At 40.9% G+C, this 18,194-nt stretch overlaps 1 protein-coding gene across 1 annotated transcript in view; it reads left to right on the plus strand.

Moving 5' to 3' along the window:
- The first annotated feature begins 7,276 nt into the window (after nt 1-7,276).
- Nucleotides 7,277-18,194, plus strand: part of LOC144532766 (collagen alpha-1(XIII) chain-like) — a 12,281-nt gene continuing 1,363 nt past the window's right edge. Inside the window, exons 1-2 of the mRNA XM_078273702.1 lie at nt 7,277-8,028; nt 17,639-17,708. Of these exons, the coding sequence (XP_078129828.1) occupies nt 7,750-8,028; nt 17,639-17,708 (349 nt within the window). The 5' untranslated portion in view covers nt 7,277-7,749. The remainder of the gene's footprint in view (nt 8,029-17,638; nt 17,709-18,194) is intronic.

An 18,194-nucleotide genomic window follows, 5' to 3' on the forward strand; every position in this document is an offset into this window, starting at 1 on the left:
ATATTCCGGTTGGATATTCCAAATAAGGCCTTTTTCAGAATATAGCATTTTCTGATTAAGACATATGGGATATTCTCTAGAGGCATTCTTTGGACATGTATACAACGCATTCGGAATATGCATCTCAATCAGGGTTTTTAGTGCAGTTTACGACCTCTTGCCTGTTTACGGCTTATGGTCAGTTCTGTGCGTTGCTATGGTTACTGTACACAAACCAACCAGCCAACAGTTTGCAAGGCTGCAGACTCGATAAGAAGGAGAAACACAGCTACTTTTAAACATTATTAAAGAGTTGGATATCAACAGTCTTTTGGATATGCGCACACATCGCTACGCCGACCTTTTCTAGAAGCTGGCTGAAGGAATGAAAGAGGGACGCTGTGTTCACACGGTCCAACAAGTCCTCCACCACTGGAAAACTTAACGGGAATATTAGTGGAATACTCACTTTCATCAGCCATGTAAACAGCTTAGAAGAATATCGTCTTTATCGGAATAAGGGCAAAAAACTGAATATTATGTGCATGTAAACGTAGTCAGTGTAATAGACTAGAAAGTATTCCACTGGAAATGTGCACTTGCACATTGGTTGATTCAGTACGTATTATTGGTCTAAGCACAGCCACAGTCAGCTACACAAAAACCTTAGGGGAATTTGTAAAACATTCTCTTATATTAAAAGCAGCATTATTATTAATCTGAAGTCAGCTCGGAATGATTTTAATTGGAGCGGTGAGACTGAACCAAAAACCGTCAGTCTTCAAATGCAGGGTTGGTAACTTTTTTCAATATACACCATTTTATTTGTTTGAACTGGTCTTTACAGCCCGACTATGATAAATAACTTATGGGCTCTGAAAAAGGAGGGAAGAAGATTCGTCATCTGTAGCTGCTGTAATCCTGTAAAACCGCCCACCAATCACTGTCTCGCGGTCCGCTTGCAAAGAACCAATGAAACGCCTCCTTGCCACGCTGCGCGTACTCTACCTCTCATGTATATAAGCCTGAGCTCAGTGCGCGTCGTCACCACATTGCTAACAGTAGTCATGTCTGTTTAAGTCTCGCTTTGCCAGACCTTCCTCCACAGCGCTGCAAAGGAAGGTCTGGCTAGTCCACACAGCATTCTGGGATGCAATCCAATCACAATCATCTTGGGTGGTGCTAAGCACCGGACGGAGCCACGGTGCCTCTGCTAAATAGTCTCAGGAAGGAACTTGTTTTGGTGGAACATGTGTACGTTCAAAAGTAGTTTTAGTCGTGCAACAGAAAACTCAGATTGGACAGATAGTCTAGCTAGCTGTCTGGATTTACCCTGCAGAATCAGAGTGCTGGTAATATCAGCTGGCGAGATCATGGAAACAAACGTGCTGCTCTCCCTGATGATGATGATAATAATAATAATAATGACAGTGTATGAATGAGAGAGACACTGATGTGAACCATCATCACTGTGGATGGGAGAGGTTTATTAAAGGTTTATGTTGGCAGCATGAAGGCTACATTACATCATATGTATTTGTGCAGTGTGGGGAGATAAGCAGGTCATAAAACTAATACCCAGTAAACACAGTGGAATACGGACTTGAAAAGCGAGAGAATAACCAGCTGGACTCACCTCAGACACCTTTATTTTCTTTCCCAGAATGCAAAAATCTGTATTTCCAGGAACAAGGGTCACTCTCCCTTTTAGGCTGACATATATTAAGCAAGGTTTAAAGTGTAAAAATCGTGAATATAAATAGATCATGAACATTACAAATTGTAAAAATGCTCTGTCTTCAGTGTGCTTTGTGTTACACAGCTGAACAGGATCTTAAGTAACCATCTCGGTCAAATAAAGGTCCGAGATGTTTAAGGGACACTCAATGGATTTTACACATTAAAGGTGCGGTGAGCGATTGTTGAGATTTGAACTCAGCTGCCACACAAATACACCCCCCTTTCAGTATGGAATGCTGTTTCATTTAATAATAAATGAATGAATATGCCTTTGAAATACATCATGAAATAAATAAATGAGGCAATACATACCTAAATATATAAATAAATGTAAAAATAAATATATAAATGAATCAATTAGTTAAATAAATATATTCATTTTACTTATTTCATGGTACTTTTAGTTCCACGTTCATTTATTTCAAGAGACTTTTATTTTCATAAATCCACATTGATTTATTTCTGGGGACTTTTGTTTCCTAATGCCATGTTAATGTTCTGTATGTTGAAGTTGAAGTAGCTAGGTTAATGATACCACGATGTTTTGGACGTGTTTCTATTCTCTTATTCTAACATATATTTGTGATTGAATTGTGTCAACCACACCCACATTTTGACTTAAAGCTATAGTGCATAGTTTCTGTCGCCCACATGAGGAAACATGATGGACTCTTCAGAAGAGCTCATTATCTTCACTTGAGTTTCTGCGCGGGAAAGTCTCCTGACACCACAATCTTCTGAACATAGTCACACTGAGAAATCCAGAGAGAGTTTTGTGGCGCTGATAGTCTTCATTAGCTTTGTAGCAACTCATTTATACATACATACATATACTCATTTAACGTTCATTTATATCAAAAAGTTACGCACTAAAGCTTTAATGTCATCTATACTGAATATCGTCGAACATTAAACTAGCTAGGCTAACGTTAACTTGTAATTGTGTTAGCACGCAGTCAGCTTCCTAGCTACTTTTACCCGGGAACTCAGACTATGGATTACGTTAACCTCATCGTTACCTTGGAGGGGTTCTTGTGCTTGGGGTTCCCACCTGGGCAGCTCTAGGTGGTGGTGGTTTCCATCCCATCGAGGCGGTTGGCAGCCGCTCTCAATAAGTCTAAAATGCTTTTCTCAGATATTGTAATGAACCATTTAACGGTAATGTTATGCCTACCAGTACCTTCACTGCTACAACTACGTTAGCCTACAACTGCCCTTCCAAACGGCTCTATTTTAAATGTGAGAGATAGCCACGCCCCTGGATTTGCATATAAGGATTAGAAATAAATAGTTATTATTTATTTAACTAATTGACTCATTAATATTTACATTTATTTATATACTTATGCACTTATTGCCTCATTCATTTATTTCAGGATGTATTTCAAAGGCATATTTATTTATTAACAGCTGGACTTGTAGTCTGTTATATTGTTGGCTAGTTTCATTTAGAATCAAACATCAGATTTTATAACTGTAACAGATGAATGTAGTGGAGTAAAAAGTACAATATTTCTCTCTGAAATGTAGCGGAGTAGAAGTAGAAAGTGGCATGAAAAGAAAAGACTCAAGTAAAGTACAAGTACCTCAACATTTGGACTGAAGTACAGTACTGAAGTACATGAAATAAGTAAAAGTAAAATCTATTTTTTTATTTATTTAACTAATTGACTCATATTTACATTTATTTATATATTTATATATTTATTGCCTCATTCGTTTATTTCAGGATGTATTTCAAAGGCATATTTATTCATGAATTTATGTATTTATTTGTGTATTTATTTATTTATTTAATATTGAATAAAACGGAATTCCATACTTCAGCCCTACTCCCCAGAATCACGAACAGATATCTACTGGCTGGCTGACACATTAACATGCTGCCCCCCCCCCAAAAAACATCAACCGATGCTGCATGTTGCCGATTGGCTGGAACAGTACTTTGTGGCTTGTGCACTCCTTTCTGTTTGTTTTCCATTTACACAGCCCAATTTGGCTCTTGTAAGATTTTCAGCATTGGTCCATGACTGTGACATTTTATGCAATTGTGTATTCCTATAGCTCCCTGTGAAATAGCTGTACTTAGAGAAAAAGATTAAAAAAGCTGATCTAGAAATGGACCACTAAGGTTGCAGATGAAAATGACAGAATTTGAAATATAACTGCTAGAAAATCAGTAAAAGGTGGTCCAAGTGGATGATTTGACTTGCTCCAACAACACAAACAACATGGCAAATAGTAAGTACTGTAGGCTACTGCATTTGTACTAGTAGGAAATAAAGAAGACTTAATAAAATGAAAGGTATTGTTTTTTGGCGTGAAGACAGTTGTATAATAACCCATGGTGATGTCACAGTGATGTCATCAGGGTTATCTCAGCTTGGCGTTGCTTGTATTGAGACTCCATTAAAACAAAAGGTGATTGTGCCTTTGAAGCGGCGGCTCCGACAGTGGAACGCCCTTCCTATTGTCATACGTTGTGTGTTTCTGTTGACGCTTTTAAAAAGCAGCTGAAGACTCGCCTGTTTACACTGGCTTTTGTCTCATGTTTGTGATTTTGTGTTTCATTATTTGAGTTCTTTCTTGCTTGTTGTGTCATACTGTACTGCAGCACAGCCTGGCTCAGCAGCCTAGCTGCTAAACTTCAAACTAAATGATATAATCAACTCAAAGTTTGCGCTAAGATCATTGGTCAAGCTGTTGCACACTCCTTTCAAACAATCCACAAGAAGAGCATTCTCAGACTTGATAACAACAATTTTAAATTGCTCCAATGCCTCTTTAAGCGTCAGTCTTTTCCTAAAAAGTAACTAGTAACTACAGCCATCAGATATACAGTATGTCGTGGAGTAAAAAGTACAGTATTTTGCTCTGAAATGTATTGTACTTTCTATCACTGGACCCAACAACATGTTTGCCTAATAACCAGCCATGTATATATACCTACAGTATATCTTCATCAATAGCAGAGGTGGAAGAAGTATTCAGATCCTTTACTAAGCGATATTGAGTGACGGCAATTCTTGTTGACGTTCAAAGCATAGGCGCCAATACCGTGGGTGCTCCGGAGCTCGAGCACCCAGTGCCAGACTGCCAGTAGGCTACATTCATTTAAAATTAAACATTGCATATGGTGCCAAGTGGAGCGTCTGTCATAGTGTGCCTAGGCTACTAGACAGGTGGAACTGATTCTTCATTTCCCACGAAGGTGATCGTGGTTACGTGTTCATCTCCAACCCTCTCTGTATTTGTGAGAAGTGGCGTTGTCCTGAGGTGAAAGAGAGCCTACTTTACGGCTTTGTCATCGAGTTAATAGGCATGTGTGTTCGTGTCGGCCGCTGTCCATTTCCTAAGGTTCTGAAATGCAAACATTTTTGAGTATTGTTTTTTAAAGGGCGTGCGCCCGTAAGCACCCACGGAGGAAAACATAAATCGGTGCCTATGGTTCAAAGTATTTTCAAACAAAACGGAGGCTAGCTCGCCCCTCCCTCCTCCTCATCTCGTCCCCTCTCCCTCCCTTCTGTGCATCCGCACACTAACCCCCCCAACCCCCCACCCCCAAATCCTTCTTGTTGGTTATTGGCTGGAACGCTGGAACACTGTTATGTTTGGTGGTGCAGGTTGGTGCAGTTTGTTTTTGTTGCCGTTTGTGGAGCCTGAGCTGTCTACGGAGACCGTGTTTTTTTACAGTGTGTTCAGGGGACAGGCTGCTAGCAGATAGTAAGGAGATGTTTTTTACAGTGTGTTCAGGGGACAGGCTGCTAACAGATAGTAAGGAGATGTTTTTTACAGTGTGTTCAGAGGACAGGCTGCTAGCAGATAGTAAGGAGATGTTTTTTACAGTGTGTTCAGAGGACAGGCTGCTAGCAGATAGTAAGGAGATGTTTTTTACAGTGTGTTCAGGGGATAGGCTGCTAGCAGATAGTAAGGAGATGTTTTTTACAGTGTGTCCAGGGGATAGGCTGCTAGCAGATAGTAAGGAGATGTTTTTTTACAGTGTGTTCAGGGGACAGGCAGCTAGCAGATAGTGAGGAGATGTTTTTTTACAGTGTGTTCAGGGGACAGGCTGCTAGCAGATAGTAAGGAGATGTTTTTTACAGTGTGTTCAGAGGACAGGCTGCTAGCAGATAGTAAGGAGATGTTTTTTTACAGTGTGTTCAGAGGACAGGCTGCTAGCAGATAGTAAGGAGATGTTTTTTACAGTGTGTTCAGAGGACAGGCTGCTAGCAGATATTAAGGAGATGTTTTTTTACAGTGTGTTCAGGGGACAGGCAGCTAGCAGATAGTGAGGAGATGTTTGCTGTATGTGACAAAAAACTGTTGTAGCCTAAAAAAACACTTGACATCACTTAGAGCACCTTTAAGTAAAAGTACTAATACCACACTGTAAAAATACTCTGTTCCAAGTAAAAGTCCTGCAGTGAAAATGTTAAGTAAAAGTCTGTAAGTGTCATCAGGAAAATGTAGCTAAAGTACTAAAAGTAAAGAACTCTCCAACCAGTTGTGTGTTTAATGGTCTGATCATCTCAGCTGGACTTGTAGCCGTTATATTGTTGGCTAGTTTACTTTAGAATAAAACATCAGATTTTATAAACTACATGTGTTTAGTGTGCAGGAATCTTAATGTGTAAAGTAACTAGTAACTAAAGCTGTAACAGATGAATGTAGTGGAGTAAAAAGTACAATATTTCTATCTGAAATGTAGCGGAGTAGAAGTAGAAAGTGGCATGAAAAGAAAAGACTCAAGTAAAGTACAAGTACCTCAACATTTGGTACTGAAGTACAGTACTGGAGTTACATTCCACCACTGATCAATGCAATCACTGCAAGTCAAGCAGACAAACAATACATTAGAATAATAATACACGCACTGTATAGCGAAGATATATATCTTACACTTCTAAGTTAACTGTAAGCCATAATTCAATCTTCTTTTTTGAAATAGTGATGGACAATGGTTACTTATTATCAGAGGTGGAAAGTAATGAATTGCAATTACTCACGTTGCTGTAATTGAGTAGATTTTTTGTATACTTTTACTTTTTAGAGTTTTAAAATCTGTAATTTCAGGGATAATTACACTGATAATTAGGAGGGCCTTCATATGAGGAGGGCCCAAAAAGATGTCAGAATGAACAGCTTTAGATGTGGGGAGGGGCCCATAGAGAATGCCTTTCTACAGGGCCCAGAATATTGTGCTACGTCCCTGGATATGAAAACTGAGGTTTCTGTTCTATTGATTTTGCTCAGCTTGCACGACAGGATCCAGCGACCCTGATGCCAACAGAGCCGGATCCGGACCAAGGGAAGCAGAGCGCTGCGTTTGTTTTGGTCCGGAGCTGAGTACTAATGTCAGCAGGCCGTTCAGTATGCCGGCTGTGGGACTGTGCGTCCTCGCTTTGCGCACCCTAAATATATCCTTCACCAAGTGCGCGGATCAAAGGGGGCAGCAACACAGCTCACGGATCCCGCCCCGGCATTTAACCCCAAATCCTCTCAGAGGAGGAGCATAGGCATACACTGCGAGCAAAGGGCCCGCGGCATCCAGAGCTGCGCAGAGGAGAGAGAGAGAGAGAGAGAGAGAGAGAGAGAGAGAGAGAGAGAGAGAGAGCGTGGCTGACTCGGGTTTCAGAGAGACGCGCACTGACGGCTGACCCTGCGGCACACTGCGGGATCGCTCAGAGGAGAGGCAGCGAATGGGACAGACGGAGCGGAACGCAAGAGGAATAAGAGTCCGTCCCTGTGAACCAGCAACATCACTGACTGACTGCTCACAATCTACACAGTGACTCGCATTCTAAATGAGATGCAGTTGCTCATCTGAGTGCAACAAAGTTGTAGTTTAGAGACAGTTTCAAGAAGAAAATAGACATCTGCTAAACTTCTCCCCCCCCCCCCCCCCCCAACAGCCTGTCACAAGCTCCAGCGTTGCAGGTTCCCAGGTTGTCAGGATCCCTCTTCTGCTGCTCTTCACCTGATGCGTATAGGGATTTCCGAGTGGATACAAACCAGAGTTACGCGTCTAAAATGGATGAGAATCAGAGGTGGGGAGTCGCTGGTAAACCGGGTGACACAGCGGCTTCCAAGCAGCCGCTGTGGAGGAACTGGAGGGATATGTCTGCAGTAACGATTTGCATCGCACTGTCTGTTCTGTGCATGGGAGTTTGCAGTGTGGTTTGCGTGCGGAGCTCGGAACTGCAGAGCCGGATAGTAAGTCTGGAGCAGCAGCAGCGGGGCGCGTGGATGTTGTCTCTGGAGCAGGTGGAGCCCGTTATCCTGGGCCGGCTGGACCAGATCCTGGACGAGGTGAGCGCTTCACTTCCAAATCTAAAGGTTTTAGAAGCAGCAAAATGACTTCTTATGAAGGGGGGATATATTAATTCAATTCATCTACATTTTAGTCATAGTGCCAAATCATAACAAGAGTTATCTCAGGACACTTTGCAGATCAGAGTAGGTCTAGACCGCACTATATTATTTACAAAGACCCAACAACCCCCCCCCACCCCAAGAGCAAGCATTTGGTGCAACAGTGGCGAGGGAAAACTTTATTAAAATATTAGGCTACTTACCAGATTTGTACATTAAAAGAGAAATAGTTCCTATAGAATAGTTTGGCTTTGTCATGATTGAACTATAAGTTACTGTTTAGTGTAGCCTCATTCCACAAGTGGACTCGGTACAACCCCTTAAAATAAAATCCCCTTAATTAATATTTACTTTGTCCCTTGAAACACAGCAAGCACTTACCCAGGGATCCATTTATTTGAAAAGATAAAAACTGCTTGCTTGAAAACACCTTCACAAACGCCCCTAATTAACACGTCCCATACATTTTAAGGGCTATTTTCTCCTTCATTTACAGAGGCGATGCATGTATGGGTTTGTCTAAGCCATTAATTACCCAAAGCGTGGTGTTATCAACATCCAGACTTTGGTTCATGTTAGGGCTCTGACATAGTTTCTTGTGCAATCTAATGATATTTTCAGTCTTTCAGGTCTTTAATGTAGGTTTGGGTCTGATTTTGGGGGAAATGAATGAATAGGGTTCTGGGGTTTTAAAGGGAGTTCTCAACTGTTTTGTCAATTTCATTTTGGTTTTTACCCTGACAAAGAAGATAATACATTAAAATACAGTAGGACAATCTTATAACAAGCTTTCAGGTACCCTGATATCATTATTAATAGATACATTAATGGAAATATTAGTTTAAAAAAAGGGTTCCATTTCATTCAGTTGTAGTAGGCTCTATGCTGGAAAACCATCAGATGGGAGCTGTAGTTGATGTCACGTTGAGCAGAGCATAGGAAACAAGGATGATAACTGTACACTAAGTCCATTACTCTTTGATTTAGTCTTGATGGAATAAGAATTTTAAGGACATGTATTTGTTGTTTTTATGGTTGTGTGAGTAACGTGAACATGAACTATTACTGCATTGGACTGATATTTTTGAAAAGATTTTTGTAGTTAAATAACTTGTCCGCTATAACAGTTTAGTTAGGCGGGTGAGTCGGGGATTCGGGTGGTTCAAAAGACCCCCCCTCAATGGCAAAGGTCCATAATTTAAGTCCGTTTTTTGTGAACTAGTTTTTTGTTGTTGTAACAAAGTGTCTTTTAAAATAACCACGGTCAAGAATCTCCCTCAAATAAAAATGATGTAAACCCTGATCCTGTTAAAAGCACCACTTCTGTCAATGTGTTAACTGACACGCAGCATGTAACAATCTAACGTCTAATGTATCAACAATCCACACAACTTTATGCACTCATAACCAAATGTTTGAGGCATGCGTGCGTTCCTTTGGACTAAAAAAGGTGGTGGTGATCTTGGTAAGCAATTTGACAACATTGTAGTACATTTTTTTGGTACATCACAAAGCGTGCTAGTTAAGATACCAGCAGACACGTTAATCCAGCACAAATAAGTGCAAATAAGTCCCCAAATGAAATATTTGAAACTCATAATTAAATACAAAATGAGGGGAAAACCGCAAAAAGGTCCACTTTTAGAGTAGTCTCGCATTGCCAGACCTTCCTCCACAGCGCTGCGAAGGAAGGTCTGGCGAGTTCACACAGCATTCTGGGATGGGAGAAAACGTGCTCTGGTTTATTGACATTTCTTTAAACCAATCACAATCGTCTTGGGTGGTGCTAAGCGCCGTACGGAGCCACGGTGCCTCTGCTAAATAGTCTCAGGAAGGAACTTGTTTTGGTGGAACATGTGGACGTTCAGAAGTAGTTTTAGTCGTGCAACAGAAAACTCAGATTGGACAGATAGTCTAGCTAGCTGTCTGGATTTACCCTGCAGAGATCTGAGGACCAGTTAACCATAGTCCTCACAAATCCACCAGAGGTTAAAACGCCAACACAAAGAAAGAGGAAGGTGACGATTGATAAAAGAGGGACATCAGGCGGAATTTCCGGCGACACCGGAGCAATTCCGTAAGTGGAACGTTGTGTATATAGACTACTTTTAGAGAAAACAACCCCCCCTTTACTTCCTCTAGACTGGCTACGGGCCTGCTTTAACCTGATCCATAAAGCATAGATGCTTTAATACTCATTAACAACGCCCCCAGGCAGGATTTATAAAGACTTTAGGAAGTTATTAGAAAAGTGGTATGTTTAGTCAGAGAGTGACAAATTCAACAACATTTGTGCACGTCCCTGAATTTGAGCATTAACAGCAAGTAGTCCATGTGTTATACAGATCAGGTGTGCATCTTCCCTGAGATAACGTGTGAGCAGCTCTCCCTGGCCTTTCTCATCTGTTGCTTTAAAGTCGCCCTCTGTGCTGCCCTTTCATTGACCACTTCCACAGCTACACTAACAAGCTCTTCCAGCGTGATTGAAGTCAGCCAGGGACCTGTTTTCCCTTCCTCCGTTTGCTTAGGCTTAACTTTTATCCCACCCCCCCCCCCCCCCCCCCCGACCCCTTTCACTAGGGCCAGTATAATAGACTTTCCAGGAGAAGAAAGAGCATATGATGTAAGAAAAAAATGTGATTAGATTCAACTTTATCGTCATTGCACAAATGCAGTTAGTGTTTAACCAGAAGTGCTTAAGCAGTGATTAAATACATATTAAATAACATGTGCTACAGTATGAATAAATAAGATATTCTACAGTTTGAGTGAAAGGTATTAATCTGTAGAAAAACGGATAATGTCTTAGAAAATTACCAGTATCTTTTCTGTTAAGTTTACGGACATTTCTGTTAATCCAAAAAGTATGTCCTCCAAGGGCGTCACTTTTTGGGTTTGGGTTCAACATTGACATCTCCACTTTTGAGCAAAATTGAAATTTTGAGCATATCAGTCACTTCATTTGCTGCATTCTGGTGAATTTTCTGCAACGATTTGTGCTTTTCTGCATCAATTTATGGTTCAAATGTCTTATTGTTATTCTCTAATTATGTAAAGTAAACTATTATTAGATATGGGGTGGGGTGGGGGGGGGGGTGCACTGGCCAGTTTTGATAATTGGGGTGGTTGCTGTAAATTACGCCTATGATACCTTCTGTACCTTTAACAGACTTTAATCCAAAAATGAAAATACGGAAAAAGCACCTGTGAAAAATCATTACGGAATATTCCTTCATATTAACACAAAATATGATTCCGTATTTCTAAGGACTTTTCTAACAGTGTGGGGTATACTGTTGTGAATGACGGCAGGTATTGCACTCACCATTTGTTTTTTTTCATTGCAAATATCACGAAAAAGACTGTTTGTTTGGAAGATGATATCAATCATTTTAATAAGAATTTATAATCCTGTTCCCAGTCTTTATGCTAAGCTAAGCTAACCATTTCCTGTCTCCAGCTCCATTCTGAATACACATTCATGAAACCATTATCAATCATCACATCTCACTGAACTATTCCGAAACACTTTTGTGATGCACAGCCCAAGGCCATTACAGCTATGACGTGTGATGATTGGATATATTTTGAATAACTATCAATGAGAATACAGCACTTAACATTAAAAAGCAATACAGTTGTAGTAATTGAAGTACTAAAGGACACAGTTATGTCCACTCAAAGGTGCTGGTGATTAGGGCTGCTCGATTATGGAAAACATAATAATAACAACATTTTTGGTCAATATTGAAGTCACGATTATTTAAGATGATTACTTGTTGACTTTTGGAAAGATGTTGCATTTATTGCAGAGCAGCGCTGGTAAAATAGTGGCGAGATGTGAATGTATATCGCTTGTCCAAAGTATTCACCATTCACTTTCTAAAGCCGTTGTTCTCAACTTATGGGGCACATGTTTTTCTCAAAAAAGTATGCATCGCCATCTGTTATTTTTTGTGCTTCTTCGAACTTGACGGATAAATTGCACTATGAAGTCGGTCTAAAATAAAAGACTGTTGCAGACAATGTTGTTGGAGTTGTCTTCTCTTTCTGTCTGCTTGCGCACCAGATACCACAAACAGGAGGGGAGGGGCAAAACTGTGCTTGTCATTCTGAACACAAGACAAAAATAAGAGTTTACTTGCAAAACGTTATGTGCAAAATAATCGTGCTTCTCGATTACTCTGTTTTTGTAATTGTTAGGAGCCGAAATCGTAATCACGATAAAAAATGTGATTAATTGCACAGCCCTACTGGGGATGCAGTCCTGGGTGAGTGCCTGGCTCTGGAGCTCCTCCATGGGGCCCAGTGAGGAGGAGCTCTCCGTCTTCATCTCCAGACGGGCCTGGGGCGATGCAGCTTGCCTCTCTGTTTAGCTCTGCGTGTAAACATAGTCATTATTAATGGGACACCAGCACAGATGTGTCCTTTTGTAGAGACAGGGAGAAATGTCTGTTGTACTTTCACCTAACACTATCCATAATCCACCTCCCTGTCTCCTTCAGTGGTGACCGCTTTCCTCTGTTATGGAAAATGTGCCCTGTTCATGCTGCACAGAGTTGCTCCTTAATATTATTATTATTATTGTTGTTATTATTGCAGTCAAATTTGGATCACAGCAGAATCCATTAGCTGATTGAGTAATGTTTGTAGTCAATTTTGTTGGCAGTTATTGTGCACGGGGTATGAGGCTGTGCAGATACAAATAATAAACTAATTTAAAACAACTATTAAAAACCCATCAATGATTCCCACACTGTTGCTCTGGGTGACATGTTCCTTCGTCACCAAAACCAATGTAGATTAATCCGCCGCTGAAAATAGTCCCCACTATTTGTCATGTTTAGGTAACATTAGTTATAAACTACAGTGAGCAGCTGTCGTTGGAAATAATTGAGCCTCTGGTAACACTTTATTTGAAGGGGTGTGCATAAGACTGACATAACACCGTCATAACCATGACATGACACCTGTCTGGCAGCCTATAGCGGGAGACACTACACAGAAGGGTTGCCAGATGGACGAATCGTTGTCCATCGAAAAAAAAAATGTCCCCTTGTTGTTTTTCACATTACTGTTTTTGTGCAGATTGAAGAAAAAAAAAAGAAATAGCATGTATAAAGGTTTACGGCCCCTCGTAACTGCAAATTCTCAACAGGTGTCCAAGTTAAGAATAAGCTCTGGGAGGTCCTGGAATTGAATTGTACCTCCCCCAAAACAACTGCCATAACCTTCACAACACCCCTGAAAACAGCCCCCACCTCCCCCTCCCTCCGTCGTTATCTCGCCCCAAACTTGGCCCCTTTAACATTTACAATGAACCACAAAAGACTCTCTGCAGACCTGGTAGATGCCTGGTGCACATAGTAAATGCAGAGGCATGATGGGAGCTGGAGGCCATGTTGTGAGGTGTAGAAACGTAAAAAATATAGTCTCCCCCTGCCCTGGTTTCCTCACTCTGCTCCCCACAGAGTTGTCACCCAAAGCACCAGGTCTACGCATTCACACAACACAAACACAAATAAATACATGTCTGCATCCTCTACGATGTGTGTGTATGTGTGTGTGTGTGTGTGTGTGTGTGTGTGTGTGTGTGTATAAATTAACCATGTGCTAATCGGACAGACTAATGCAAACAGCACACTCAAGTAGAAGTGGCCGAGCCACCTCTGCACTTCGTCAGAGCACAGTTAGTGATGGCTGCACACACACACACACACACACACACACACACACACACACACACACACACACACACACACACACTGAGTCACTTCTTCGCCTACCTGAATGATACATTACAGTGGAGTTTGAGACTAAACAGGCCTGCTGACAGTTGTAGATATTGCAAAGGCATAAAGCGAGCAAATTTAAGGGTTTTCTAAATGAAAAAGTCACATCGCTGTCCAGAAGGAAAGTGAGACATTTCGTGATACAGTATTAAATGCTATATGACTGCGTGATTGATGATACCCATGTGCTAATAGTGTACCTGATAAATCAGCTGCAGTCAAATCCCACAGTAGCAACTAAAATAAAGCAGGAGTCAGTAGTGGAAATAACACAGAAAACGGGAGACAAGGAAAACACAACTTAAAGCACAGTGGACCATGAGAATCAATCAATCCATTAGGTTTTTTGTGCTGAAAGGTCTGGATTAGCTAACTTTTACATTTACATGTACCCCTTACCCCTTAGCTGAGGGGGCAGGGACCCCCTACTACTTATTGTAGGCCCAGTGTAATATATAACTGAATCTCATACAATAACTGTAGGGTGGCCTAAAGCTTTTATACATACATTTTTATGGTGCATACAATACTAAGGTATTACAATCATTATTGACATATTCATATATTTATACATCATGTTTTAATGTTAAACATACATGTAGGACAGCTTAACTGTATCTGTGGATGGCTAGTGGCCACTTTACCTACAAGGCCAATAAGCATGTCATCAATGTTATTTATAATAAATAAATAAACAAATCACAAATAGGCCGATTTATCTTTGCTAATAATGTGTTGGAGTCATGTTTATGTATATTTTCAGACAAATTTTAACTTTTGGAGGGTAAAATTAAAAATGATTAAACAATAACTTGGTGGCCCCCCTGGGGTAACTCTAAGGACCCCATAAGGGTCCTGGACCCCCTGTTAAAGATCTCTGATTTAGGTAGCACAGTCATTAGACTGTAGGAGAATGTAAAAGTGAAGTATGGTCATCCCATGCCTCTGCTGTGAGCGTTGATATGGTTTAGGTGCAGCTCTTTTTGTTAGATCTGACTGCTACAGCTGTCCACACTCTGCTTTATCTCCATGATCTAGTGCGTAGAGTGTGTCTTTCAGTTCTGTTGCTTCAGGTTGGGCCATAGAGAGCTCTGGCTGCACGCCTCTCTGCATTAGTCTTACTAAAGACTTCTCCAGTTGTGAGTGGGCTCTGCCAGTATCAACCAAATGAATTCCTGGAAGTATTCGTGAATAATATAAAGTGGGGTTAAGGGAAATGTGTACCCGAGAGTGCAGTCCTACAATTGATTCCGCATGGGACTTTTGAATGACGAGAGCACTTAACTTTGGAATCCTTGGCTATTTTGAGGCATCCGTAGATTTTTAAGAGTGTGTTTCATAGCTAACGCCATACTTATGGAATGAAATACTCACAGAAGGCCTGTAGGACATACATGTACATTTATTTTAAGATGTTTTATCTACATTTGGTTTCTCTTCAGCTGGTATGCTTATTAAGGCATCAATATGCTTCAAACTAAATGCTTATTGGACATAGCATCTGAAACTCCCCTGCGAAATTGGGTTCAGGCGCCATCCAACAATTTTGATAACTTTACGAAACAATCGCGATCACACCCGCTTTATGCAGTAATTTGCCAGGTTTCAAGAGGTTTAAAAGTAAGCAGGGTTTGAATTTCTCTTGTAATGTAACAACAAGAATGCCTCAGAGACTTCATGTTTGGCCCACTCTCTAACGGCAGGCTAGAGACGTGTTCAGACGTCAATATACACTAAAACATTTCCCCATAATGATCCCTGGTTCGAGCCGTGGCCCTTTCCCTGATCTAAATATGGGAATGTTATGACATGTTTGGAGAGCAAAACTGGGATAACAATAGCTTTAAAACCATGTCAGTTGAATGGAGCATACATGATCTGTCAAGCAGTGATACATGAGAATCAGGTTAAATCAATCAATGATCCACACTACAATCTGGAAATACAGACGCAGATAAATGTTCTGAATGATGAAACATGTAAAAATTAATGTTATTGTCAATTTCTCTGTGACTCCTCACTTATCTCTCTTTGCCAAGCTGTACTGGTACTAAATCATTTCGTAAAGATTGGCGATTTCTGGAAAGACAAAAGGCTGTTGAGTTTTTAAAATGGTTTTTTTTGGACGCTTTGAGCAACAAAGAAATCCGACAGTAAGCAGAGTGTCATCTAGTTCCATTATGTTAGAGAGAAAAGCCGACATCTCTCCGGCAGATATCTCCAACACTGGGCAACACACACCAAAACAATCTAGACTGATAATAGCACTATAGATAAGAGTAAAAATAAGTATTTTTGATTTGGGTGTAAACTGTCCTTTAAAATCAGCTGTGTGGCAGCAGGCGCCGCCACCACACCGTCCTCCCACAAACCGGATGATGGGTAAATGAGGCTGTACCCAGAATACTGCAGCCGTGCTCCGAATGACAGCGCCTTCCTAGCATCCCTTCAGCACCTGTTGCAGGCCTCTAAACAGCCCCCGCTGGCATTCCCCGGCTAGTAACCACCAGCACTGGGACTGACTGCTATGCCGCAGAGAATGTCCTCAGATGGTTTTCTATTCTGTTCAGGGTCAAATCCCATGCAGGCTTTTGTTTATCTAATGAGGTCAACTGTCACACTTGGATATGTGCAGAAAGATTGCATTTATGTTTAAAGTTAAAGACAATAATTGACCATGTAACATACGTGCAATGTTTAATGAAAGAGACGGGGGATATCATCTAAGATGACAACGTATGTTCAAACAAGCTCTTGTGCGAACTGCTGTTAAAAGCGTTTGTGGGGCGACCTTATGGAATGGACTGAACAATGACATCAAATAGAGCCACAATATCATTCAGTTCAAAAATAGATTAAAGAAATCAATACTTGACCAATACAGAAAGGAATAGACCGAAACATAGGAATGGAATTGTAATGTAAAGGTATTGTTGTGTGGGGGATGTGTAGGATTTCCCCCTTTGTGGTCTACATATTCCTGCCTCTGCTGAATTATTTTTACCACCGGTGGGGACAAATGTACCCCCCCTCCTCAAAGTGATCAATGCTACTTTACCAATAGACCATATATTATATCAGGCCCATAGCCAGCCTAGTGGAATGTTATTTCTTTCAAAAAGAGGACCTTTTTGCAGTTTTCTCCTGATTTTGTATTTAATTATGAGGTTCACATACTTCACACATACTTTGGAGACTACAGTGTTGTCAAATTGCTAACTAAGATCACCACCACCTTTTTTAGTCCAAATGAACGCACGCATGCCTCACACATTTGGTTATGAGTGCATAAAGTTAGTTGTGTGGATTGTTGATACATTAGACGTTAGATTGTTACATGCTGCGTGTCAGTTAACACATTGACAGAAGTGGTGCTTTTAACAGGATCAGGGTTTACATCATTTTTATTTGAGGGAGATTCAAATTATGGCCGTCGTTATTTTAAAAGTTATAACAACTTGTTTGTTACAACAACAAAAAACTAGTTCACAAAAAAAATCTATGTCAGCGTTTTATTTCTCTGATAACCGATAAAGGTAATGAGTTAAAAAGTGTTCTACTTTGTCTCAGCTACAGCTCTGTGTCTGTCCCTCTGCTTCGGTTTCACTCACCACTGAGTCTGACTTAATGCCCCCCCCCCACATAACACTTTCTGACTCTCTCTTACTGCGTATTATGTTGAAAGTTATAGTTATGTAATAATTGTTTCAGGCCTAGTGAGCGCTAACATTTTTCTTCTGTTCTCTCTCGTGCAGAAGCTTGCAGCGCGACTACCGAAGACCCGAGAGGCGAGGGAGGCTCCCCACAGCTGCCTGTGCCCCCCAGGTAAGTTCCTCCCTGCATCCATCCATTCCCCCATCCACAGGTTTCTCTCTTTCTCTTACTGAACTGATTCCACTTCACACACAAAGGACAACACTGAACACAGGTGAGAAGTAGACAGTGAGATGGGAGTGGATTTGCACTCCTGTCCCCATCCCACTCTCACAAGAAACTCCTGTCCCGTCCCAATCGCAGAACAATGACGCCTGTCCCATCCCGCTCCCGTGGTGTGTTTTTTTTTCAAGCCACCAAAACAAACAAGAGAGAATGAAAAATAATAAAAAAGACAACAGAACGGCATTATGCTTAAAATAAAGACAATAGTTGGTTACTTGAAGGTATCTACATAAGAGTGACATGACACTGTCATGAACGTGTCAAACATTATAAACAAGTCATAAACGTTTATGACATAACGCTTCTTTTAGTAAATGGCATTCGTTTTTTGTCATGACAAGTTATGGTTAGGGTTCATGTGTCATGACTGTG

This window comes from Sander vitreus, chromosome 17 (genome assembly GCF_031162955.1).
Source record: "Sander vitreus isolate 19-12246 chromosome 17, sanVit1, whole genome shotgun sequence".
In the NCBI taxonomy this organism is placed as follows: Eukaryota; Metazoa; Chordata; class Actinopteri; order Perciformes; family Percidae; genus Sander; species Sander vitreus.